General features: G+C 34.3%; 2 protein-coding genes across 9 annotated transcripts in view; one reads left to right on the forward strand and one right to left on the reverse strand.

The window, feature by feature from the left end:
* Window positions 1-2,438: 2,438 nt before the first annotated feature.
* On the reverse strand, window positions 2,439-7,817 carry pcare1 (photoreceptor cilium actin regulator 1). The gene is made up of 2 exons (XM_087291072.1): window positions 4,164-7,817; window positions 2,439-2,847 (listed from the first exon to the last, which is right to left on the reverse strand). The coding sequence occupies exons 1-2, from the start codon at window positions 7,397-7,399 to the stop codon at window positions 2,715-2,717; spliced, it is 3,369 nt and encodes a 1,122-aa protein (XP_087147198.1). The 5' UTR covers window positions 7,400-7,817; the 3' UTR covers window positions 2,439-2,714.
* Window positions 7,818-7,912: 95 nt separating this feature from the next.
* Window positions 7,913-26,948, forward strand: part of zgc:103755 — an 86,977-nt gene continuing 67,941 nt past the window's right edge. For 4 of the 8 annotated variants that reach the window (XM_087288965.1, XM_087288966.1, XM_087288967.1 and 1 more), the window contains exons 1-2: window positions 13,045-13,089; window positions 21,195-21,341. In XM_087288965.1, the coding sequence (XP_087145091.1) occupies window positions 21,209-21,341 (133 nt within the window). In that variant the 5' untranslated portion in view covers window positions 13,045-13,089; window positions 21,195-21,208. Of the gene's footprint in view, window positions 7,966-13,044; window positions 13,090-18,300; window positions 18,476-21,194; window positions 21,342-26,948 lie in introns of those variants that run through there. The other 4 variants (NM_001006009.2, XM_087288968.1, XM_087288964.1 and 1 more) reach the window with 4 other exon arrangements.

A 26,948-nucleotide genomic window follows, 5' to 3' on the forward strand; every position in this document is an offset into this window, starting at 1 on the left:
CCTCATTGGTGGTTTTGACAGGGATTTTAAAAAATCCAGCAGTAAACTGACACAGTACAATTGTTCATTCATTCATTCATTCATTCATTCATTCATTCATTCATTCATTCATTCATTCATTCATTCATTCATTCATTTTCTTTTTGGCTTAATCCCTTTTTTAATCTGGGATCGCCACAGCGGAATAAACCGCCAACTTATCCAGAAAATGTTTTACGCAGTAGATGCCCTTCCGGCCGCAACCCATTTCTGTGAAACATCCATACACACTCATACACTACAGACAATTTAGCCAACCCAACTCACTTGTACCGCATGTCTTTGGACTGTAGGGGAAGCCGGAGCCCCCGGAGGAAACCCACACGAATGCAGGGAGACATGCAAACTCCACATGGAAACGCCAACTGAGCTGAGGTTCAAACCAGCGACCTTCTTGCTGTGAGAAAAGAAAGAAACAAAACAAACACTGGTAACAAAGACTTCTGGTTTCATTGTTCATGAGTGTGAAGATGGTTGCTGTCAGTGTTTACTCCCCGCTACTTCAAAGACTGTACTGCCTTCACATTTTGGCCTGTTTTCCTGGGCTTTGCTGATGTACATTACCATTCCTTTGAATAAGCAACACAGTAATGTTTGTGCAGTGTGAGCTCTCCCTCTTGTGGAAGCTCATTGTCAGTGTAACTGTTCCAATACATAGTAGCAATTAATTAGTGTAAAACAATCATACCATCTTTATGATGTTAAATTTAATTTATTGTCTTTGTAAATACATAAAAAACGTTTAAAGACAACATATTTATGTAACACATTTTTTTTTACATGTAGCCAATTTCTGCATACATACAATTTAAGTATATACAGACTACAGTTGAAGTGCTTTCTTGCATTTGAGAATACAGTTAAATCCTTTTTATATAGCCTTTGAAATAATAATTCTATATTGTCATATGACAACTAAATAAGCAAATGCATCATCATGTACAGCACAACACAGAAAATAAACAAATAGGGAAAAATAAAGATACATTTAAAAGCCAATATAATGTATAATGCAAAAAAAAAAAAAAAGAATAGGTGATGCGGTGGAACAGTAAGTAGTGCTGTCGCCTCACAGCAGAAAGGTCGCTGGTTCAAGCCTTGGTTGGGTCAGTTGGTATTTCTTCCCATGTTCACGTGGGTTTCCTCCGAGTCCTCCGGTTCCCCCCACAGTCTAAAGACTTGAGCTATAGGTGATTTGAATAAACTAAATTGGCTGTAGTGTACGAGAATAAATGAGGGTGTGGATGTTTCCCATTGGAAGGGCATCTGTTATGTAGAACATATGCTAGATAAATTGGCAGTTGGTTGAAGGAAAAAAGGAACTAAGTTGAAGGAAAATTTATGAATAATCAGTGTTTAACATAGGGAAAGGATATGGCTAATAAGGCATTGCAATTACTTCATGATATTTGGACAGACAGAAGTCTATACAAATGTAGGTCTATGCATGCTTTTATTGTTTCAGTTATTTTGACTTTAATAATAATAATGTTCTCACTGTGTTTGCGTGGGTTTCCTCTGAGTGCTCCAGGTTTCCCCCACAGTCCAAAGACATGCACTATAGGTGAACTGGGTAAGCTAAAATAGTTCGTAGTGTATGTGTTTGTGAATGAGTGTGTATGGGTGTTTCCAAGTGATGGGTTGCAGCTGTAAGGTCATCCGCTGCGTGAAACATATGCTGGATAAGTTGGCGGTTCATTCCACTGTGGCAACCCCAGACTAATAAAGGGACTAAGCTGAAAAGAAAATCAACGAATGAATGAATGACTGATCCAAAAATAATTTCTAACATTGACCGGAAATGTTGTAAACATGATTATTTTATTTTTTGATTGCTATAGATATTGATTGTTATAAATCTAGACTTTGTAGAAACAGAACTATTTGTTTAAAAGACAACAGTTAGTTTAATTTTCTCCAGAAATTTTTATTTTGTGCTGTTTTCACTTTTTAAGTCTGTTGGAACCATTTTTATTTTGTCAAAATGTTTATTGACAATTGAATTAGAAAATAAATTTGTATTCTTATTGATTTTTATAATGTAATTTATCTAATTTCGTAGACAAATTAGTAATTTGATTTTATTGTGCATTTATTTTGTTATGAAATTATTAATGCTATTTACTACTACTACAAATATTACTACCTTTATAATAAATGATAATTAATTATTAAATCAATATTTCTTGAAGAGAAATGATCAGTTATTATAAGTCCCAATAAAATAGGAAGATAGTGAATAGTCATAACTTAATATCCTAGCAATGCATCAACACTTATCTCCAGTCGAGTAGCTGAAAGTTGAACAATATTTTTCAGACAATAAATCTAGACAAAGTGATTGCCTGATGGATAAAATAACCCTCATTATATACAAAAAGTAACTTTTTTGTGATAAATCTTTATTTATTATTTATTCGTCATATATTTAGGAATACAAATATAAAAGGCCAACATGTTATATTAACAATACAAAACATTGTCTGAACAAATTAGATCAAATCAATTGAGGCAACTTTTCCAAAGAGAGTCCACACTAAAGCTGAAAGAATCACAATGATTGGGAGTAAAAATGAAAAGGCCTTCTAAGAAACAGCTATTTCATTCCCCAGCAGGAAGAGAAGGCTTTAATCCAATCCACGGTTTGCTAATCCATAATCTCTCTTGTTCCAGCGTCATTTCTCCCATTCCCTCTGTAAACCCTGACCCACGATACACAAGTCTGGATGTGAAACAGATCGAACTGCACTTCGGATTTCGGTTTGCTCACTCCTTATTTTGTCTTCTCTGACTGGTCCTTCTTCCAACCTGTCGGGCAAAACAAAATAAGCACATTAACGAATGGAAGGATTAGAGAAGTGGGCTAGCGCTGGTTAGCACTGGCCAACAGCAAGTCATTGAGAGCTTAGCTGTCAGGGATTAGCATGTGTATTATAATGTATGTGAGGGAAGAAAGAGTGTCTATAGAGCAGTCAAACAGTTATAGATATTTCATGTTTCCTCAAGTTAGTTACAGTTCAGTTTCTCTGGTATCATCATAAACCTACCATCCTTCCTTTACTTTATACACATATACAAAATGAGCATCTTTTGTTGCATAAAAGTCATGTATATTTAAAAAAGGGCCATCATATGGAACACTTGTTCTACAAAGCAAAATGTAAGAATGTTGCATTCAAAATATGCTAAATATATTAATTGCTTTATTTTATATACAGCGCAGCGGAATAAAAATAAACCAAGAATAAACTGGAATAAACGAACAAGCCACAACAGAGTACTGGGAAACACCCATACACACACATTACACACACGGGGACAACATAAACAATTCTACACAGAAATGCTAACCGGCCCAGCCAGGACTGAAATAGTGTTTGATTAGGGTTGGAGGTAAACTCTCCAGGACACTGGCTCTCCAAGACCAAGTTTGGACACCCCTGGATTAGCTATGGGCGTACTCACACTATGCCATCCGAACCATGCGTAGGCCCATTTTCCAGATTGTTTAAGTATGAGGGCTCTGAATCGGGCTCAGACGCGATTTACTTGGCTGGCCCATATTTTGTCCTAGTATGGAAGTTAATGCTTACTGGTTTTAAGCTTTCTTTGAAATATCATTTGTGTTCAATAGAAAGTAAACCATAAAGGTTTGGACTACTTGAGTAAATGAGTAAGTAATGAGTACATTTTCAGCTTTAAGTGAACTACAAGCAGTGACGAGGTCAAATTGGTTTTTGACGTAGCGCCAGTACTACAAAAAAACATGAAAGCAGAAGCCATGGCATAAGTTGTGATGCCCAAAAGATCCACAGCATTACTGATAAATTGAGAACAAAATGTTTACATATTTATATAGTATTTTCATTGCCTAATTGCTAAACATGATTACTGTCCTGGGGCGGCACGGTGGCTTGATTGTTAGCACTGTCACCTCTGGGTCAGTTGGCATTTCTGTGTGGACATTGCATGTTCTCCCCCTGTTGGCGTGGGTTTCCTCTGGGTACTCTGTTTTCCCCCACAGTCCAAAGACATGTGCTATAGGTGAATTGGGTAAGCTAAATTGTCCATAGTGTATGTGTGTATGTCCTGGTTGGAGGTTGAGCTTTGGGCTAACGACTTACCCATGGGTGCAAATTGCTGGTTCACTCCCACATGTCTCTGCCACAGAGATGACTGGCACCCTGGATGACATGCTTAGACTGGGTCTTCTGTCTGACTGGCTGCGGCGGATGAATGGCTGGGGCCCTCGTGCAGACACTGGCAGCCGACCCCGCTCACCCCAAGGACGAGGCAAAACATTGCTACCAGTGGAGGTCCATGCTTGAGGTGGCTTAGGTGTAGGAACGGACTGAGCCTCAAATAAGGACGATGAGGCTGGGCAAAACACTGATCGTGCATTACTAAAAACTCTTGAAGTATCCTCAGTACTATTTTCTCTGGACCATCGCTGCACTTTTGGAGAAGCAGGAGGTGATGGTGCCTTAAAGGGGTAGGTGACCCCTGTCATCGTGATGGGCGTGTGTTCTTGTTGCATTAAAGGAGTACTTGGCAGTGTACGTTGTCCAGCAGAAGGTGTAGAGGGGAGTTTACGATTTATAGGAGGACTAGATGAAGTTGAAGAAGAGGGCTGGCTTTTCAATACTGGGGGACTAGGAAGTCTCCGATGTAACAGAGGTGTGGATGGTAACACACGAGTCCTGGATATAGGTGAAGTGAGAGGGTTTTGGCTTCTACAGGCACTATTTGGCATTGTCTCATTGGTACTGTTGTCCTTTTGTTCTCCTACATCACTTCGGCAGGAAGAAGAAAGCTGCCTGTTGTCTTGCTCAGATGTATTTTTCTCCATCGGTGAGTCAGAAGAATGTCTTAAATGTATTATTTTTCTTGATTGTTTGTAAAGGGAGGCTGCCTCTTCACTTTCTGTGTCTGTTTCGTGGCTTGAATCATGGTGAGCACCCTTCACAACTTCCCTTGTATCATTCTGTGTGGAACAAACTTGTGACATGCTTACAGGACCCTTACATAAATTTCCTCTACTAGGTAGCACTGTGACAGACAGCAGAGAGGCTCGTAACTTTTGGGACATTGCAGTCTTTTTTGTAAGGGTGGATCGGCCCCTGCTTATGTTTTCACTTTTTGCATTTGTCTGTACATTTTCAAAGGAATTATCCATGATTACCTCAAGTGGAGGGGGTGGCAGATTGTCAATGTCAAGATCATCTGTCCTTTCTGAGCATTGTGACTCTCCTTGACCACAAAGTATACTATTATCAATGAATGCTGATGTGCCAGAGGGACCTAAACCTGGAATAATTGGAACACCACACTTTCTTACACCCTTAAGTGGTCCAAGAATTTTCACACTTTCTGGGACCTGCTTGCTTTCTTCTAATCCCTGACTAAAAGTATCAATCAGTTTTTGAACAGAATTCCTCTCCCTGTACAATCCCGATGATTGGCGGGGTGATGGTGGAGGACTTGGCACAGGTATTATCTTAACAGACCCTTTAACAGGTGGAGCTTTCTTGTCTTTTTCCTTTCCCTTTTCATTATCCATTTTCTCTGTACCATTCTGCGTAGTTGCTTGCTCCACTTTTGCATTGCATGCCTTCCTTTGATTACTTGGAGAGAAAATATTCCTGGTCAAAGATCGCTGCCTGTCAGTAACTGATGAAATGTTTTGTGTTTGGCATGGTAGAAATTTTTTTGAGGAACACTGCCTTTTATTTCCTTCCCCCTTAACCTTTGTCATCCTTTCCAGCTTTTGATTGAGCTCCTTTTGAGTTCTCTCAAGTTCAATGAGTGTTGGATCTTCTGCTTTATTACGAAGAGAGTCTGCTGACCTCGATCTTTTAGTAACTGTGGTCTTCTTCTTGGATGTTCTAGAGGCAGCTGTTTGGGGTCTTTTAGAACTTTTATCACCATCCTCAGCCCACTGTTGGCTACTGCTCTTTGGGCTCTCTGTCTGTTTTGCCTTTTCTCCAGGGCCTTGGGTTGGCAAAAAACGAATTCGGCCACTAATGGCATCTTTCAGCTTTAATGTCATTTCAACATTTTGTGGGTTTTCTATTCTCTTTGCTGGCAAGCGACGTGGTTGTCTAAGCTCTGAAGTAGAAGCTTCTGATTGCTTACTTCTTTTTTCATTCCATTTCACCTTTTCACTACCATTCGTGAAATCACCTTCATCCAAGGAGACAGAGCCCAGCAGTGAGTCTGTGTCCTTTTTGTCTTTTGCTGTAATCGTGCAAGTTGAGTCTAAAGAGTTTAGGGAGCTGCTGCTGCTCATCGTTTTGAGTAGTCGGCCTCGGTATGAGCCTCTCTGAATTGGTGTAAAACCACAAGGGCTACTTATTGTAGCACAAATGGTTCCAGATGACTCAGAGCTTTCTCTGCGTTGGCGTTGTCTGTCTGAACCTGCCAACGACTCACTTTCTGCCCCAAGTCCACTGTCTTCACTAAACAGTGCAGAGTCTTCCGGGCTAGGTTTTTTCTGTGAGGCTGCCTCAATCCGAGAGAGCAACCACATTAATCTAGACTCTGATGCACGTTTTGCTCTAAGCTTCTCATCTAGAATGTCAGTGATGGAAGAAAAATATTCTACCGCTTCCTCAAGTGCGGTGTCTCCAATTCCACACACCGATTGACCCACTTGACGCATCCTTTGCACGGTGTACTGAAGGAGCTGTTGTAGCAAGTCTGGTGGGGGATCACTGCAGGTAGAAGTGGTGGCATTTTTTGCATTGTATGATGATTTATTTTTTTCACACGGCCAAGCCAGATGCTCACCATTTCCTTTAAACATAGCCTCTCCCTCTTCTACTATTTCCTGCAACCCTTTGTTTATTTCCTCATAGCGTAAGACCATGAACGCCACCATAGGTTGCAAGGAAATTTGCGTTTGAGCTGCATGATCGAGTAATCCTAAAAGATCTTCATATTTAGTGATACTAGGGTTAAGATATCCATATGCTGCTTGATGTGCCTTCACAAGTTCCTCGGGAAAGTCAACCTTTTCTTGAACAAGCTTTATTTCTTTTTCTTTCCTCTTGTTTACTCTTACGCTTTTAGTGCTCTTCTTTGACTTCTTTCCTCCTTTTTTCTCACAATCCTCTCGTTTTTCTTCTTGTTTTTCCTTAGCTTGAGATAATATATTGATGTTAATTTCCTGTGTACTAAGTTTGGCAGAAGCAGCTCCATCAGCTTCACACTCAGCTGTAGAGAATTTCCTTTCGTATGGTCGAGCTGTTGAGTTGCCTCTCTCTGAGTCTCCAATGCTTCCATTATGAGACTGTGTTTCTCCTGGGCTCTCGTGAGTCCCTGGAAGTAGTGTTCTCCCCCGTGAGGGAGAGCAGCCCATTTCAGATAGATTGTAGTTCACTGGTTTTTTGCAGAATTAAAGTCCAACAAACACATGGAGGCAGACCACTCCATCTGACTCCAGGATGTTTTAGAATCAACAGGTGCACTTTGCATTTTCAGAACACTCTACCAGACACACAGTTACTCCATATTTGACTGTCTTATTTATCCTAGAAAACCACAGTAGTTACACATTGACGAAAAACCAATTTAAGTGCCAAAAAAGTCCTTTTGCATTTAGTTAGAATAAAAAAAAGAACAAAAAAAAAAATATATATATATATATATATATATATATATATTCCACCGCTGATAAAAAAAATTGTTATAGTCCTTTTGAAGCAAGCATTGTCAAGCACTCTGTGCCTTCAGGAGGACGAGCAGCTGAAGAGATTAGTGAGGATTTGAGCGTAGTCCTAAGCATGCACATATGTCACCTAGCAAATAAAACACACTGCCACAACACTTTAAGCTCATTAGGGTAATCACGGTTGTTTTCAGGTAGCTTTTTATAGCTCAGACCCGGTGTCCCTGTTTGGCTTTCTCAACATTTCTTCAAGAAAAGTAGGTCCAAAACTCCTTAAGTCCTTAAGTCCTGTATACACATTTAAATACTCCTCTTGGCCTTTTGCATCTTGTTTTAATTTTTAAATAAGCAAACTAATGTTTATTCTTCAAATATATTTTATTGTGGATACATTGTTGAGATATTACACTGTTCAGATCTTAGTAAGTGTAGTGATAATAATAACCTTCGCACAGTTCCGATGCTCTGATTCTGATAGTGTTGCATTAGCATGGTGACACAAGAACAAGAAGTGTGACACGGAAGAAGATTCAGCTATAGATGCTGATAGTCTCTCTGACGTCAATGCTAGATGGGAGTGCCGACAAATAAACTTGTTTAGGCAGACATAATCTTAATAGAGAAATAATTAAGAATTTCCGATATAATTTTTTTTTTTTTTTTACTTTATTGGAACTTAACTTGGAAACTGCTATTTTTTAAGTTATAAATGTTATGTTTACGTTAACATTTTCACCTTTTTTATGACATTTAAAATGACTACCCCCCGCAGCTAAAATGTTTAAAAGTATTATTTTGACATACTCCTAAAATTATGTGCAACAAAATTGTCTAATTGACAGGTTTCGTGCACTGCAGCACTGCATTAATGCAAGCTCTGGATCTCCCTGTGACCTCTTCAAGCAATGAGTGGTGTCAAAATAGGACATTGTCGTTTATTGAAAAATGTACCTTCAATAATGTTTAAATTACACTAAAGCAACATTATACATCCTCAATAACATATCTGATAGTGTATTACAAGCTGCTCATATGTTTGTCCTGCGAGACACAAATGACCCTTCACTAAACCTACAATATAAAGCAGGTAAAATTAATTTCAATCCTCATCAATCCTTTTTCACAAACTTTAGGGAATGTTTAGGTTTCCCTCATCAGGTTGCAGTTGTTTAATCAGTTGGCTTGTTTTTGGCATAAGTAAAGGTTTATATTTTTAAATGCTTAAGATGAAATGTTTATTGGAAGACTACATATATAAAATTTTAAGCAGCCAATTGTGCATGTGTGTGACTAGTTTTTGTGGTCGATAAAGTTTGTTTTTTTTGTAAAAGTGGTAGTATACATATCATAATTAATTTTTCTGTTTTTAAAATGGAACACATTTTTTCATAATTTTTATAGAGTTCATTTTATATAATTAAATCATTTAAATGTCTGTGCTTCGTCTTCACGAGCATATTCCAGCTTCTTTGAGTCCTTCAAGTCCATCCTCTGTCAAAAATAACGTCAGAACAGCAGTAAAACAAAATAACCGTCGCACGTAATCTGCTCGCATTATGAATGCCCAGCGCGGGCAAAAATCCTATTGGACAACAAGAATTCAAATTTGCTGGCTGCTAGTGCTAACTGCTAAGCGAAAGTCAATGGATAATATCCCGCTGTGCAGAACCGCAAGTTAAAAAAAACAAAAAAAAAAAAACAAACTCCAAGCCAATGTGTCACAAAATGTAGTTTTAAGAGCATTTCAGGAAAGAATGTAGTTGTTTTAAACTCGAATCGGCAGCTTTACTTCGGCCAGTCTATCTCGGATCTGCTGCTGGATTCAATCTCCCCATTGTAGTTAAAACATGATATTTAATACATTTTGTGCATATCTAACGGCCAGTTTTTGGTCGTTTCATAATTGTTTTATAAATTAATTTATTTGTGCTACCCTGTTGTACTCTGTCTTTGTTTACCAATCTGGTTATCTTTATTTGCTATTGTACACATCTACTATATACTTGTATGTCCATTGTTGTAGTTTATTAAATCTGATAATCAAAGACAGGTCTGTGCATAATAAACCATTTCACTTCACATTCAGGGGGATTTATGTTAACATTTTCTTAAATTAATTAATGGATGTGATCATTAAGTGCCTTTTCAAGCTGCATTTAGCAAGTTCAAACTCATGGGCCTTATATACAAACCCTTCATATAAAGAAAATTTCTCAATGCTTTTCTTTATAAAATATAATTCATAAAAATACATCAATATCTTTTATTCAGCATTTGCTAAACGTTCCAATATTTTTTATTTTTATTTTAAAAACCGGTCCTTTATATTATTAAATTATTTAAGAGTACTATATTATTTGTCTTTTATTTTATTTTAGGGCATCACGGTGGTGCAGTGGGTAGCAAGATCACCTCACAGCAAAAAGTTTGCTGGTTTGAGCCTTGGCTGGGTCAGTTGGCATTTCTGTGTGGAGTTTGCATGTTCTCCCCATGTTGGCGTATGTTTCCCCCACAAGTCCAAAGACATGTGGTACAGGTGAATTGGGTAAGCTAAATTTGCCGTAGTGTATGAGTGTGAATGAGTGTGTATGGGTGTTTTCCAGTGATGGGTTGCAGCTAGAAGGGCATCTGCGTAAAACGTGTGTTGGATAAGTTAGTGGTTCATTCCGCTGTGGTGACCCCAGATTAATAAAGGGAGTAAGCCGAAAAGAAAATGATTGAATGGATGATCTTATTTTGCAATAGATTCTGACTGTCGTGCAGCTCTAAATCTGCTCCCCCATATCTTTAAAGAGAAAGTTGACTGCTTACAGTAATTATACTGGGAGAGGTTTGGGTACTGAGATTGAGACATTCAGGGTTTCAAATTGGACTATTTTCGTATGCATGTGAGACCGCTAATGGAGAAGAAATGACTCTTTCCTAATGAAATACATCTTAAATGTCAATACTGCACTGGTTTCTGTGTGGCAAGTTTTTAATACTGGTGTTGTATGATTCATATTTCCATGCAAATACAGTAAGAGTTGACTTTAAATGGGGTGTTATAAACCAAGATGGACTTTCAGGCACTTGAAACATACTCTGTTTCTTAAGAATGTTTAGAAATTTTAAATCAAATGTCTAATACTGATCAAATTTGTTTTTGAGATCTAAAGTTATAAAGCGTATACGTGACATGTTCCAATTTACAGTAAAGAAAAAGATTGCTTTGAGATTCTTGATGCTTTTAGAAAATGTAGAATGCAGTGCACTAGCAAAAATGTACTTCATGAGGTCTAGTGCTGTTTTGGAAATTATACTCCGTTACATTGGTAAAAATGCTCAGTGTAATGGTACTGATGTTGAAAAAAAAATAATATGAAGCTTTTTTGCTGTTTCATAAAATGTTTTAAAATGTTTCAGCAGCTTTTTTTAAGTTTATACATTTGGTATGACATTATGATAGCTTAAAACCTTCATCCTCTGAAAAGGTAACAATATAATTGTTTTGAATCTTTCAATGTGTGTTTGTGATAAAATGTTAAAGGTATAAAGTTACAATTATTGTGCAGTTTGTAAACATGGAAAAATTTAGCTTTTTATTATTTTAAAATAATGTAAGGTTTAAGCATTCATCCTGTGGAAAATGTTGATATTTAATATGCTTAATAAATGTGATAAATTAAATTTCATGTGCTGTGTATGGAGTACAAATCTGAAATGAAAGGGTACAAAATTCATCCCTATGTAAGAGAAATTGTACCATTTTTAAAGGTACATTATTGTACCATAGCCCAAGCAAGGTACAAATTAGTCAGAAGAGGTACATATTTGACCCATTAAGGTACATACTGCTAGGGTACAAATATGTACCCATGTGAAAGGGTACAATTGGTGTACCCTTGAGGGTACTGCCCTAATGACAAGCCATTGTACCACTTAAGGTACAAATTTTGACTTTTTTTTTCTGACAGTGTATCATTTTTTAATTTAATTTAATACATCATGCTGCCAACCTCAACTTTTGGTACTTATCTGTTTATATGCTTAATTTGTAAAATGAATGCACATCATATATTGTTTATGCACATCATATACTGTTTGTTGCACAATATGAGGATTATTGTGTGGTTTATTTTTATTGTTTTAATCAATTTTGCACTTTTTCCTTTACACATTTTCTTCGTACTGCAGTTTTGATTGTTAACTGTCATTAAATCTGAAATCTAAAAAAAAAAAAAAAAGAAATAGAATCATTCCTTCAGCATTTATGAATATGACATTTGCCATATAAAATGTGATTCAATATGAATGTCACAGATACTCTTTTTTTTAGTTGCAAACTTTTAAAACATGTTTTAAGTACAAATTACAACTATGTATATATTTTCTTGGACATACAAAGATAAGTCTCCCCAAAACTTTACCTTGAATGTTAACGTTCAAAAAAATTTGAGTCAAAGTAGACTGAATGATAAACAAAATGAGCAATTTTCATAATTTTTGATCAAGTGTAATGATCAACAGATATTTTGACAGATTTTTAAATGCAGTTATCTACTATTATATTTTCTAAATCTAAAAAGGAACATGTAAGTATGTTATTTATTATTCTATCCAGATAATAGCCTAGGATATATACAAAACAAACATTACAGAAATAAAGTCCCTAAGCTTTAAGACTCTATTTAAATAATAATAATGATAATAATAATAATAGCTTTAAGGCTCTATTTAAATAATAATAATAATAATAATAATAATAATAATAATAATAATAATAATAATAATAATGATAATAATAATATATTTATAAATAAATTACATGTTCATAATACTAAACGAAGACATAACGAATTTAGTAGACATATACATGAGTTTTTTTTTTAATAATGCAAAATAATGTTTGACACATATTGAAACAATATTTGTATACAATACACAAAAAAAGCAATTACATACATTTTAAATGCAAACAAGACACAGAGTAAGAAATAAAAATAATAATAATAACAATAATGAACATGAATATGAACTTAAAGGACGTATAATCTACACTATATAAATTAAAGTCATTACAAAATAGCAACAACTATAGTTCTGCTATAGTTCTAGCTAAAACATAGTTCTGTTTGCTTTCTTATTTTCATAAAAAAGAAACTGTATTTAAATGGTGACCAAATTTTTGCAGGAAAATATGATTTAGTATTAGTAAATTTACATTTGTGGAGGACGTATTTTCCCATGCGCGGAGTGACGTCGGTAACACGTCATGATGTCGGAAGTGAATTCGAACGAATCGAAGGGGCTTAAACCTAAACAAGATAAAATGAAACCATGACCAAGAAGCTGGCGACCGAGCAAGAGAAACTACGGTTTTACATTTCATAAAGAAACAGGTATTTTGTCGTCGTTGTCAGTATGCCGCGTGATGTCTGTGTTTGCTGTATATCTGGTGTAGTTGATGGTAAAATTATGCATGACCCTTTAACAAGCGCTTGCAAATTTAGAATAACGATAAGTGTTTACAGTGTTTTATCGTGCAGGTCGACCTTTGTGATATAACATTCGAAAATACAGAAGATGCAGCCTTTAATCTGTCTTATATTTCCGTGCCCTGCTGCTGGTCCTGTATATTTGAGCATCTGTGTATTATGTAATTATAAGGAGGTAGCCTGTTGCAGTTCTATAAAGTTGTTTTGCATTCATAAAAGGTCAGTTCAAATAAAACCAAACATCCTTTCACAAAAAGTACTACCTGTGTGGTACAGTGAGCAAAGTAAGTAAAGAAAATGCAGATTTGATGCTGATAACAAGTGCAAGGACTTACCACAGTAAATGTGGTACAAATAAGAATACAATGTGGTCTTAAAGATACAATAATTTTGTTTGCTTATTATGACTGACAAAACTGCTATATTGTCCAAACAGCATCTTGTTTATGTAATAATGTATCGACAGGGGCGGATTTAGTGATTTGGGGGCCTTGAGAGATTCTGTAGATGTAAAGTAGGTTAAAATAAGGTTTTATATTCACCACACTCAGACATTTTCCTTAATAATGTAATTTCAGAAAAGCATTACTTGCACATTTTAATAGAGAAATCATATTAGTAGCCAATGAATGACTATCAAAGTACAACATTGTTCACGGTGAATTAAATAGTGCTAATGTTGTCTTAATATTTAACTTAGCAAAAACCAATAGAGGCCGTTAAATTAATAAATGTGCGAATATAAATCTAACTTTACCTCAATATTCTAGCCATGTCATCCAAAATGCCTAATATGCACCTTTTGTATGTATTTATTTTGTGTGTGTGCGTGTGTGTGTGTTGCTGTATTTTTATTATATCACTTAATCTCATTTTCTAAACTTACTTCTAAAAAAAGCAACTAAACTTATATATATATATATATATATATATATATATATATATATATATATATATATATATATATATATATATATATATATATTTTTTTTTTTTTTTTTTTTTGCTGGACTGCTCCATGATTGGAGGCGGAGACATAAATGCATTGATATAACAATTACATAACCATTTTATTAGTGCTGGTTGCATTAATTAATTCCAAAATAAAATTGTGTCTCTGTGTGATATTATATACATTCAACGGCCACCTTATTAGGTATATCTTACTAGTACTGTATTGGACCTTCTTTTTCCTTCAGAACTGCCTTTATCCGTCATGGCATTGATTCAACAAGGTACTGTAAATATTCCTCAGAGATTTTGGTCCATATTTACATGATAATATATTATCATGTCGTTGCTGCAGATTTGTCAGCTGTACATCCCCGATGTGAATCCTCTGCATCCTAAAGCTGCTCTATTGAATTGAGTTCTGGTGACAGTGGAGGCCATTTGAGTTTAGTGAACTCATTGTTATGTTTAAGAAACCAGTCTGAGATGATTTGCGCTTTATGACATTGTGCGTTATCTTGCTGGAAGTAGCCATCAAAAGGGGTAGACATGGTCAGCAACAACACTCAGGTAGGCTGTTTCAGGCTGTACCACATAGTTAGTACTTTTAGTACTTTTTGTGACTTTCTTTGACACAATGCTCATTTGGTATCATGTCAATATGGATCACAATCTCGGAGGAATATTTTCATTACCTTGTTAAATCTATGGCAGGAAGGATTAGCGCAGTTCTGAAGGCAAAAGGGCGTCCAACTCGGTACTAGTAAGGTGTACCTAGTAAAGCGGCAGGTGAGTATGAGTGGGCCCCTAAGTGGCTACTTACCTTGCTTATTGGTTAAATCTGCCTCTGTGTATCAGCTGGGGCAAATTGTCCAATATTTGGCTACAATAAACAAATAATAAGCAGATATCATAAGGAGGCATTTTTTTTAGTTACAATTATTTTTTCGTTTTGTCAGTTTCAAAATATCCTGACTGCTTTTATAATGAAAATGCAACATTTTGCAATAAAGTTCTATCAGTTAATAGTTTTACTATCGTGAACAAATATTGAAAAAATGCATGTATTACAGTATGTAATTATCTTTTTATTCTCTATTTTGCCATTTATATGTAGTTCTTGTTTCATAATCCATTAGTAAATTATGAACTATCAATTAATAAATGCTGTACACATATCGGTCATAATAAACAATGCTAGTAAATACATTAACATGTAAAATTTGACAAAAAAAAGTGGCTCAGTGGTTAGCACTGTCGCCTCGCAGCAAGAAGGTTGCTAGTTAGAGTCCTGGCTCTGCCAATTGGCATTTTTGTGTTGAGTTTGTATGTTTTCCATGTACTGGCAAGGGTTTGCTCCGGGTGCTTTGGTTTCCCCCACAGTACAAAGAAGTGGTACAGGTGAATTGAATAAACTAAATTGGCCGTTGTGTGTGTGTTAATGTGAGAGTGTATGGGGTTTTTTTAGTACTGGGTTGCGGCTGGAAGTACATCCGCTGCTTAAAAATGTGCTGGAATAGTTGGTAGTTCGTTCTACTGTGGTGACCTCTGATAAATCAGGGACTAAGCTGAAGGAAAATGGTTAAATGAATGAATGATTCAATGAATGAATCAATGAATAAATGAAAGCCTAGTAATAGGTCCTTCAGATCTTGTCTTTGTGTTGTAGCCTATCTTTGTAGGTATTATTATCATACCTGGGCTCTGCCATGTCATTTGTCTGTTATTGCCTTTATTATTAAAACCTCTAACCTTTTTTGATGTGCACAAACACTTTGATGCTCTGACTGTGGTTTGCTTAGAAAGCGCACTGTTGCGAGTGCTTGATGTTGATGGTTTTCATGTAAAGGTAATGGCAAACAATGATTCAAATGAGAATAAGCTGCTTATTTTCTGAAGAGATGCTAGTGTAGGGATAGAGTATGCTACTGTATAAAGCCATTGTTCACAAACTCTCAATATGTTTGAAGGATTAAAGGTTTAACTAGGCCGCTTTTTGTTGCCATTTGACATTGAAAACTTAAGACAGAAAATTAATTCATGTTTTAACAACACAAAACTTAACACATTTAAGCAAATTAAAGATAAAACTAATAAGTTGTCCCAAAATATCTTGGGAATTGTGTTGTTTTAGTTAATTTCAAATCAGTAGTTTGAGCAAGCAAGAAAAAAAAAGATAAGATTAAGATACTATAGGTCACAATAAAAGGACAAGTCTGCTTTTCCTCAAACTTTAATAGTAAAATCATAAAATCATAAAAGCCATTTATTTGGTAACAATAAAAGGACAAGTCTGCTTTTCCTCAAACTTTAATAGTAAAATCATAAAATCATAAAAGCCATTTATATATATATATATATATATATATATATATATATATATATATATATATATATATATATATATATATATATATATATATATATATATATATATATAAAATTATTTATTTATTTATTTATTTATTTATTTATTTATTTATTTATTTATTTATCTATCTATTTATACTCACTATTTATACACCCTCAAGTGATTTTTAAACCTATGAGTTTATTTAATCCAAAAAAAAATATGTTGATGAAAGCTGAAAACCTATAATCACTGACTTCCCTAGAATGAAAAACAAATAGTCAATGGTTACAAGTTTCCTAATTCTTTCTAAATATCTTCTTTTGTGATTAAGAGAAAAAAAAGTCTAAAAGAACGAAGTAAATAATGAAAAAAATACTTTGTTTCCTTTTTTAATAAATTATTATTTTTTTTTGGAAAATAATAAGAATTTTATCCTTTAAAACAAGCAAAATAATATGCCCACAGGGCAAAATCTTATTTAAAGCAAAACAAGATTATTTTAATTGTTTTGTGTAAAAACTTGCCTAATTTTCTTACATTATTTCTGAAATCGAGACAATATTTTTTTTATTTGTTTAGAAAATGCTTTTTTTTTGCTTTTTCTTGTTTACCTCCTAGCTACAACATACAGTTAACGCTAGAATCGGTGTCTGTAGTTAATCAATTTCAAACAAATAAAAATAGGTAGAGGTTGTGGCTCACTATTCACAGCTTCATCGTTCGGGGGAGTATTTTGCTGAATCCAGCACTGAACAGGTAGAGATTCGTAAAGTTCTCCTTTGTCAAATGCTAGCTATATCTTTTTAAACATATAATTCTCTGGAACTTAATTTAAGTTATATTGTAATCACTTCTCTCTAAGGTATGTGTATGTGTTTTTATTTATTTATTTATTTATTTATTTATTTATTTATTTATTTATTTATGTTTATTTTTTTAGGACAATACTATCTCCAGGATAGACATAAAAATAAAGACAGCAGAAGTTAACCAGACATTTGAAAATAATATATATTTTAGAGCAATAATCACAATACCGTGAAACCGTGATCTTTTATCATACCGTCAGAATCTAAGTTATATAATAACAATTAATTGTATTGAACATAAAACAATTAAGTTGTCCCCAAAAAAGCTTAATAATTGTGTTGTTTAAGCTTATTTTAAATAAGTAGTTTGAACAAGCAGCAAAGATCTTTTTTTTTCTCGAGTGTATACACTGTAAATACTCCATATGTGGAGTAAGCAGATTGTTCTATCACATAGACTTATTTTACTCTTATTTTACTCTTACTTATTGTACATTTCCATTCCTTCCTCATCTGCAAAGCTTATCCAAATCACTGAGTCACATGGACAAATGGATTATGTAATCACAACAATGTTTAGTGCTCTCTGACTGTCTAAAGTTCACACTGGCTTGTATATAATGCTGTTTAAAGACATTATGTTATGGACATAGGGAAAACCTTATGGGAACAACCCTGTAAAAAATATACTTCCTTAATTTTTTTTTTTTTTTTACTTGAATTAAATTAAATTTTCAGTTTCAACTTACATCAATCAAACTGACTAAAATATTAAGTTAAGCATTGTGTAATGAAATCTGACCAACTTAAAATAAGTTAGAGCCACTTAAAAATATTTGTTGTCTTGACTTTTTGTCATTGTTGTTGTTTTTTTTTTTTTAACAGTTATTGCTGTTTACCATCATTTCCATCCAATCTTGTTGTTTAGAAGACAATCTTAAAAGGTCTGTCTTGAACAAAGTGTAACTCTACTCTTGTTTGGGTGTGTTCCATGGATCATCCAATTGAAAGTGTCCTTCTGTGATTTCTGGACGTATAAAATCCACTGTGTTTAAAGAAGCAGGACTTTTTTTTTTTTTTTACTCCTGCTGAGTTTGTTTTAGGTCACTAAAATGAACAACTAAAAAAGAAATGTCAGTATTTAAGGTAATGCATAACAGAAAGCCAAATCATGGAGGTGAGTGTTTTTTTGTTGTCGTTGTAATTATTCCAGTATTCCAATTATTTATATCAAGTTTTCTGCCTGATAGTACAGAAGTTTAGAGAAATTGTCCTTTGTATTTGCTTAAACTCTTTACTAGAGTGTAGAATACTGTAAGGGTTCCTTATTACAGCCAAAGCTTAGGGAATTTGATATTTTAAGCAGCTTTGCTATTCTGTGTGCTTTAGCCTGAATGATGCTGCAGCTAATGATGTGTATAATTCGAGATTGCAAGCTCAATAACTGATGACTTTAGTCATAACTAGGGCTGTCAGTTTTCATTTGAATAGAAGCAAGTACATCTGTTTATTAATTAAATTAATCACAATTCATTAGTTATATCAATATATGCGTAAAAGGCCTAAATGCTATGGGACAACTAAAGTCCCTGAGTAATATTGACAACCATTTCAGATAGTCAAGCAACTGAAAGCAGTTTTGTTTTGTTCTATCTTGTTTTATTTGATTTATTTGCTTACCTCTGTTTGTGTTAAAAAAAATTCATATAGGGCACATGCACAACGTCTTTTTCTGTTATTACGTTTTTTCTAAGCAGTCAGGTGATGGAAAAAAATATGTTGCTATTTTTAATTGCGTTAAGTTTGGTCATTCTTTTGTTAAAAAAAAAACATTTTTAGTGGAATCTGAAAGCAACACCACCTTGCATAAGCAAGTCATTTCATCAGAACAGACTTGTGAAATGCTACCATACTGTCTTTTAAATACTCTTAAACAGCAGTAGCAGAACTGAACCTTAACAGAAGAAACAATAAACAGTTCCAGAACCTGCAAAAATAAAAATAAAAATAAAATAATAATAATAAATATATTAAATGTAGGGACTTATTGGTGCATAATGGCTTTTCAGTTGTCTAACATTAGAGGAGCAGTAAGAATTACTTTGATTTTATTGTGGAATCATTGTGGTTACTCTTGTGAACATGATGTGAAGTGTCTCAAGGTGCAGATATCCGCTGTCAGATCAAAATAATTGCAAAACAAATTTGTTTTTGTCATTGTCAATTGTCCTGTCAAGATTTTTACTTATGTTTGCGTGCCTTGGACTTATGATGTTTTTTCTGTTTTTCATTTCACATTTACAAAATCTAATTTGTAAATTCAAAACACAATTCATAAATAAGCAAATCCAATTCGTAAATTCAAAACACAGTTCATGAACTCGCAAATCCAATTCATAAATTCAAATTAGAATCCGTAAATTCAAAACACAATTCATAAATAAGCAAATCCAATTCGTTAATTCAAAACACAGTTCATGAACGCGCAAATTCAATACATAAATTTAAAACACAATTAGTAAATTCAAAACACAATTCATAAATAAGCAAATCCAATTCGTAAATTCAAAACACAATTTATGAACATGCAAATCCAATACATAAATTTAAAACACAATTCGTAAATTCAAAACACAATTCTTAAATGTGCAAATCCAATTCGTAAGTTCAAAACACAGTTCATAAATGTGCAAATCCAAATCATGAATTAAAAAAAAAACACTTCATAAATTCAAAACAATTCATAAATTTAAAACAATTCATAAATGTGGAAATTCAGTTCGCAAATTCAAAACACAATTCATAAATGTGCAAATCCAATTCACAAATTCAAAACACAATTCATAAATGTGCAAATCCAATTTGTAAATTCAAAACACAATTCATATATGCGCAAATCCAATTAATAAATTTAAAACCCAATTCGTAAATTCAAAACACAAATTATAAATGTGCAAATCCAATTCATACGTTTAAAACAAATTCAAAAATGTGCAAATCCAATCCATTAATTCCAGCCTGATCTCACGAGAAAACGTAAGTATTTTACGTTTTGCCAGTTTAGTGGCTAATTCGTACGAATTCGTACGAGTTCAGTCGTACGAAATGGTACGATTTTAAAAAGGAGGCGTGGCACCTGACCCCACCCCTAACCCCAACCGTCATTGGGGGATAAGCAAATTGTACTAAATTGTACGAATTAGATTGTACGAATTCATACGAATTAGCCACTAAATGAAAAAGTTACGAATTGCCGTGAGATTGTGTTGTTAATTCAAAACACAATTCATAAATGTGCAAATCCAATTTGAAAATTCAAAGCACAATTCAAAAATGTGCAAATCCTTTTTTTAAATTCAACACACAATACAGACGCGCAAATCCAATTCGTAAATTCTAAACACAATTTGTAAATTCAAAACACAATTCATAAATGCACAAATCCAATTCTTAAATTCAAAACACAATTCGTAAATGTGCAAATTCAATTTGTAAATTCAAAACACAATACATAAATGTGCAAATCCAATCCGTAAATTCAAAACAGAATTCATATATGTGCAAATCCAATTCGTAAATTCAAAACACAATTCGTAAATGTACAAATCCAATTCGTGAATTCAAAACGCAATTCGTAAATGCAGAAATCCAATATGTAAATTCAATACACAATTCATAATCACAATTTGTAAATTTAAAATAATTCATAAATGCACAAATCCAGTTCGTAAATTCAAAACACAATTCAAAAGTTTACTCACTTTCATTTAAAAACAATAGTCATACTAACTTTTTTTAAGTAAAGCAAACTAATGGCTTTTTGCATCGTGTTTATAATGGTTTTTTTTTTCAGATTAATGTGTTCTAATTATATTTATTCATTATATATTTTGAAGGTGGTGAGGGGGAAATGACCAAGGAGGATGTGCTGAGAGAGTCTTCAGAAGGAGACTCTGTCCGGGGATGCTACAGCTTCATTCCCTGTAATTCTGACCGACCGGTGATCCATCAGGTTGCATCAGCGCCTATGCCTTCAGATTGCGGTGAGGCTGTGGATTTATATACTGTATGAGTCGTATCACTAATGAAGTGTTTAAAAAAAATCTTTCACTTTCATTTAAACTACACTGCAAAAAAGGCTTTTTTTTACTTTGGGTTTTTGTTTTGTTTCTAGTAGTGTTGTCAAAAGTATCGATTTCGGTACCATTTTTTTTTTTTAAACATCTATTTTCTCTTAACATTTAAGCGCTGTTTAACATGCTCTTAAACACCACTGATTGGCAATTGTGTTTAGATGCTTAACATAAATTATTGCGATTGAACTGATGACAATGAGCACATGAACACAATGGCCAGTCAGAAGTGATTAAGGATGTGCTCAATAGCACTATGTTAGTGAGAAATGGACATTTTTCAAATTTCAGTATCGATTGATACCGAACATGATACTTTTGCCATCTCTAGTCCAAATAGCTAAGTTCTTAAATCAAGAACCTTTTTCAAAATAAGTAAAACATATTATGCTGTTTTCAGAAATAATCAAAAATTCTGTGAGATTTTCCTTAACCTTTATGTACTGTTGGGGATGTTTTCATCCACTCTGGGGTGATTTTGTGTCTAAATTTGGCCATATTTTTTTCTTTGTTTCTGCTAGAAGAATGATTTTTGGTGACAAATCTTATTTTTAGAAAATGCTTTGAAATTTTTAAATAACTCAACGATACACTCTGGGCAAATTTACTACCCTTTTGTTATGTTAGGAATGAAAACATCCACTGAATTAAACTGCTGTAAAAATGCATCAGATACATATTTGTAAACATTATTTTTGCATAAATCTGTTAATCAACCTCAGTCCTGATCAAAACTACTAAATTGCTTAGAAAGTCACCAGATTTTAACTCTTAAATTGCCAAATTTATAAATAATGTCGCTGATTTGGTGAAAAAAAAACACAAAATGACATGTTTTTAGTATAAAAAGTAATCGTGGACTGGATTTTATTTACATTTTATCAAATTCTTGGACATGTGAAACAGCGTTTTCTTTGATGCATTGTTTTTGAATGGTTTTCATATTTTTCTCCCTACTTTACTGTTGGTGACTGTTTTTGCCCATTGACTTCCATTAAAACCACATTGTTTTTTTTTATTACAAAACCATGACATCATTTAATCATGCATTTTCATTGTTGGTGGTTTTCCTGTTGGGAAGAGCTACAATTTGTATTTTTTGTTGTTGGTCATCAGTTGGCACCATTAACCCTTTAGATAGACCTGTGCAAAAGAGTTTCTGCAGTTTATATGGATTATAACATCAAGTTAAAGTGTGGGTATGTGTTTGAGAGTGTGAGAATGACCTTTATGCACTTACCTTTATGTGTCTGAGAAAATCAAAACATGCATCTCAGTTCTCAGAACTGCATGGAGTAAACAAAAACAAAGACTGTGAGCTCTATTTTGATACCCTATCATACACCCGGTGCAAGACGTAACGCAATTGTTGTTTGCTAGTTTCAGCTAGATGCAAGGGTTATTTTGAAATTTTGCACCACACTGTTTAAATATCAAATACATTTGCTCTCATATGTGTGCCCATAGGCGTTCCGTTCTAGAAAAGGAGGTGTGTTAAGACGCATTGCTGGTGCGATGCTATTTTGAGAAACTAAAAAAGACAATAGGTTTAATAGACCACCTGAGAGGATATCTAAAGTCCAGTGCAGAGCAAGTTAGTTGTGCGCCTCACTTAAACTTAATACACACAGGATGTACAGCAATACGCAAATATCTTTAAATATGAAAAAGAATTAAAATGGTACAAAAATGATTACTTTCTACATAATAATAAAAAACCTTACTTTCATGCCTTCTTCATCTTATTATTAGTAGTATTATTGTATGCATATTTATGTTTGTTTTATTAAAAACAAGCTTAGATTTGCCCACCTGTCAGGTTTTAGACCATTTGGGGCATAGCATGTGTATTTGGATATACTTTTTCTGACCACCCTTCATTATTGTATTCATTTATTTGTTTGCTGTAAATTAGAACTGAATTTAAAAATAGTTTTGAAACAATTCTATTTGCTTAACAAACAAAATTAATTATGTATGGGCTTATGGATGTCTGTGTGTACAACACGTTTCCCTATCCACAAAAGAGAGTGAAAGCGAAAATAAAGAATAAGGAGGCTCATCTCTCATTCTCGTGCTGCAGATGCTCCGTTTAACTGTTTTCTTGATAGTGAAGCGTTTAGTTTTTCCACTTACAAAGTGTAGAGTCCAGCCAGTTGGTCCAATGACGATGTCCACTGGTGGATGAAGCATGTTTGGTCTTTCCAGTGCACAATGTTGATTTATTTTAAACTTAACTCATATCTGACTCCAATTTTAGTATGAGGTGGTTTATAATTAGAATAATAATATATTTATCCTCGTTTTATCTGACTCCAATTATAAAACATTAATAAGATTATTTTGTTTCCTTTCACATTATTTTAGATTATGATTGAATATTCTTTCGATTTGTTATTATACCTTATTCTCATTTATTCAGATTCCTATAGCATACCAAGTCTTGCACCGGCCGGGTATACAATCTCTTAATACAAGCTTGTCAGTCTTATTCATTAAACAGAGGCGATTAACCACTCTCCTAAAAAGGCAGAACCCTACTTTACTCAACTTAGGAGATTTTTATGTGGTCCCCATAGATCTTTTATCTACTTAATCAAGACAAAGTATTTTAATAATAATCGCACAGGATTATAAGTTTGTAGATGAAGGCCTAAATACCCACATTTAGATTAGTTTCAACAATATTTTGTTGTTCTAAATAAAAAACCCATAGTTGGCCTTTTACAGTCTAAGTATACTTGAATTAATGCCAATTTGTCAGTCGGATCTCTAACAACATTGTATAGCGTGCCACGCTGCTCCGTCTAACATGTTTTAGTCCGTTACTAACCTGTACAGTGGCTTGTAGTGCTATGGACAACAACATTTGCCAGTGATAATAACACGAGGTTTGAATAATTCAAAACATAACAATTTATTAGTCAGGTAAGTGTATTATGCCAATTCAATCAGTCAATTCATAAATGATCAATACAAAACATCAAGTTTATCAAAGATAAATCCAAGATTAAAAGATGCATACCTGACTTCAAATTATACATAACGTGGAGCGTAAGCTCCATGTTACGGGCTGATCTGGGTAAGCAGAATAGCGCCGAGCCTTTCTCAAACCTTACCTTAAGTAATCCAAGAATTCCCTCAAGGAAAGGGGTGTGTGCATAACAAAAAGGCATTTGGATTTAGTGCTGCCTGTGGAAAAGTCACACCCTTCACAGTGGTTCAAAAGATGCCTGAAGTTATATATTTATTGTTTTGATTATGTCTATTTCTGAGAGAATGAGACCATTGTACCAGTCGCACTGAGACATTTCAAATGATATCAAACATGATAGATAAAGTCACTTTGGTTAATCTAGAACATTCAAACATTGAAATGACCATATGTGTGAGTTGGGGTGGTTGAAGCCGAGTTTCAGCAGACTCAGATGCAAATGCAGCAGGAGCTGGTTTTTCCCACATTCCCACCTGCTGGGTTGTGGAGTCAACAGTCTCTGCTTTCAGCCCATGCCTGAATTGTCAAAGATATCAAAATATTTGTAATATTTCAAATCTTACACAAAGTCTGTCTTGTAAATAGCAAATGCGCCATGGCACGATGCAACTGACTCTTAAAGGGAATGGGAGATGAGAATCTGATTGGTTTATTCTCATAACACACCCATAAGTCATTAAAAGAATAAGCTCAACTCTGTTAGACCATGCGCCGCGGCACTGAGCGGATTTTTCCATCCTTCAAATAGCAAAAGTGGATTCGGACACGCTCTTAATGCTTTTGCGCGCTGCGCTTTGCACTTTGCGCCTAGATCATTAAAATAGAGCCCCTAGATGCAAAGTCTAAAGCGCATAGTCATGGCAGGTATTATTTGATAGTTTGATCATTTATTTCCCTGATTTGGCAACTGTGTGTAAGTGTATAAGAACATAGTGCATGAGTGCATAGTGTATAGTGTGCCATTTGAGAAGCAGCTACAGAAACTACTCGGGTATACATAACATTTACCATAGAGAAGAGGAGTATATATATATATCATCTATATAAAATATGACATCTCTTTTCTTGATAATAATTCTTTGACCACTCAGTATATTAAATAGACATTCAGCATCAAACCAGAAATACTTAACATATATACAATCAAAAAACAAATGCATAACAGTTTTAACATCCATTACGCAAAAAACACGCAATTCAGAAAGATCAACTTTATACCTCTTGGTTGGTTGAATATATTTTACGTATAATTTTAAATTGGATTTCACAGACTTTATTAGTGACACAATATTTGTTGTTATAAGTCCAGATCAAGTTCCAATTGATATTCTCAAATTGGTTATTCCAAAAGTACTTGGGCTCTATTTTGACGGTCCATGCGCAGAGCGAAAAACGCAGGGCGCAAACGCTTTCAGGGCATGTCAGAACGCATTTTTGCTAATTTAAGGACGGTAAAATCCGCTTTGCGGCGTGATGCATGGTCTAAAAGGCTTGAGTTTGTTTTTTTAGTGAGTTATAGGTGTGTTTTCAGAATAAACCAATTAGAGTCTCATCTCCCATTCCCTTTAAGAGCCAGCTGCGTCGCGCCATAAGTGCATTCGCTATTTACAGGACGTAAAGTAAGTCTAAGTGGAAAAAACTGAGCGTTTCACAAGCAAACAGTTAACAGTTTTTTTAACAGAAAACTGTTAAACAGAGCATCTACTGAGTGAGAATGAGAGATAATGGATCTACTTTCACTTTCGCTCTTGGATAGGGAAACCTTTATGCACAGACATCAATTAGTCTATAAATAATTATTTGCGTTTGTTAAGCGCAAATATTCGTTTCAAAACTATTTCTAAATTCAGTTCTAATTTCCAGCAAACGAATAAATGAACAACAATAACGAAGTGTGTTCACAAACCTGAGTTATATCCTAAAACACATGCTGTGCCCCTTATGGTCTACAACCTGACAGGTGGACAAATCTAAGCTTGTTTTTAATAAAACAAATATAAATATGGATATAATAAATAATACTGCTAATAATAATAACATTATACAAAAGCAAATTGTTATGAATTAACTGAAAAAGCCTCCTGAGATGAAGAAGGCATAAAAGCAGTGATTTTTCATATTTATGTAGGCTAGAAAATAATATGTTTTGTAATATTTTAATCCTTTATATTTATATTCTATATCTATTCTTATTATATCCTATATATGTCCTTAATATTTAAATTTTTTCATATGTAAAGATATTTGCCTATTGCTCTCTTGTGCATATTAAGCAGTGTGTAAGTGAGGCGCAACTCTGCGCCGGAGTTTAGACCGGGTTTGTTTTGGTCTAATGAAAAATCTATTTTAGTTTCTCAAAATAGCAATGCGCCAGCCGTGCGCCTCAGAACGCCTTTCTTTTTAGACCAGGACGCCTATGGGCACATATGAGCACTAATGCATTTGCTATTTAAACAGCGTAGCGCAACGCCTTAAAACGACGCTTGCGCCAAGCTGAAACTACCAAAGAAGTATTGCGCTGT

This window comes from Danio rerio, chromosome 17 (genome assembly GCF_052040795.2).
Source record: "Danio rerio strain M-AB ecotype USA chromosome 17, GRCz13ab, whole genome shotgun sequence".
Classification (NCBI taxonomy): domain Eukaryota; kingdom Metazoa; phylum Chordata; class Actinopteri; order Cypriniformes; family Danionidae; genus Danio; species Danio rerio.

Coding starts and splice junctions, on each gene's coding strand:
- pcare1 (XM_087291072.1), bottom strand. CDS start 7,399: ATGGGCTGCTCTCCCTCACGGGGGAGAACACTACTTCCAGGGACTCAC. Junction 2,848..4,163: donor CCAGCAATTTGCACCCATGG/GTAAGTCGTTAG, acceptor TTTGCCCGACAG/GTTGGAAGAAGGACCAGTCA.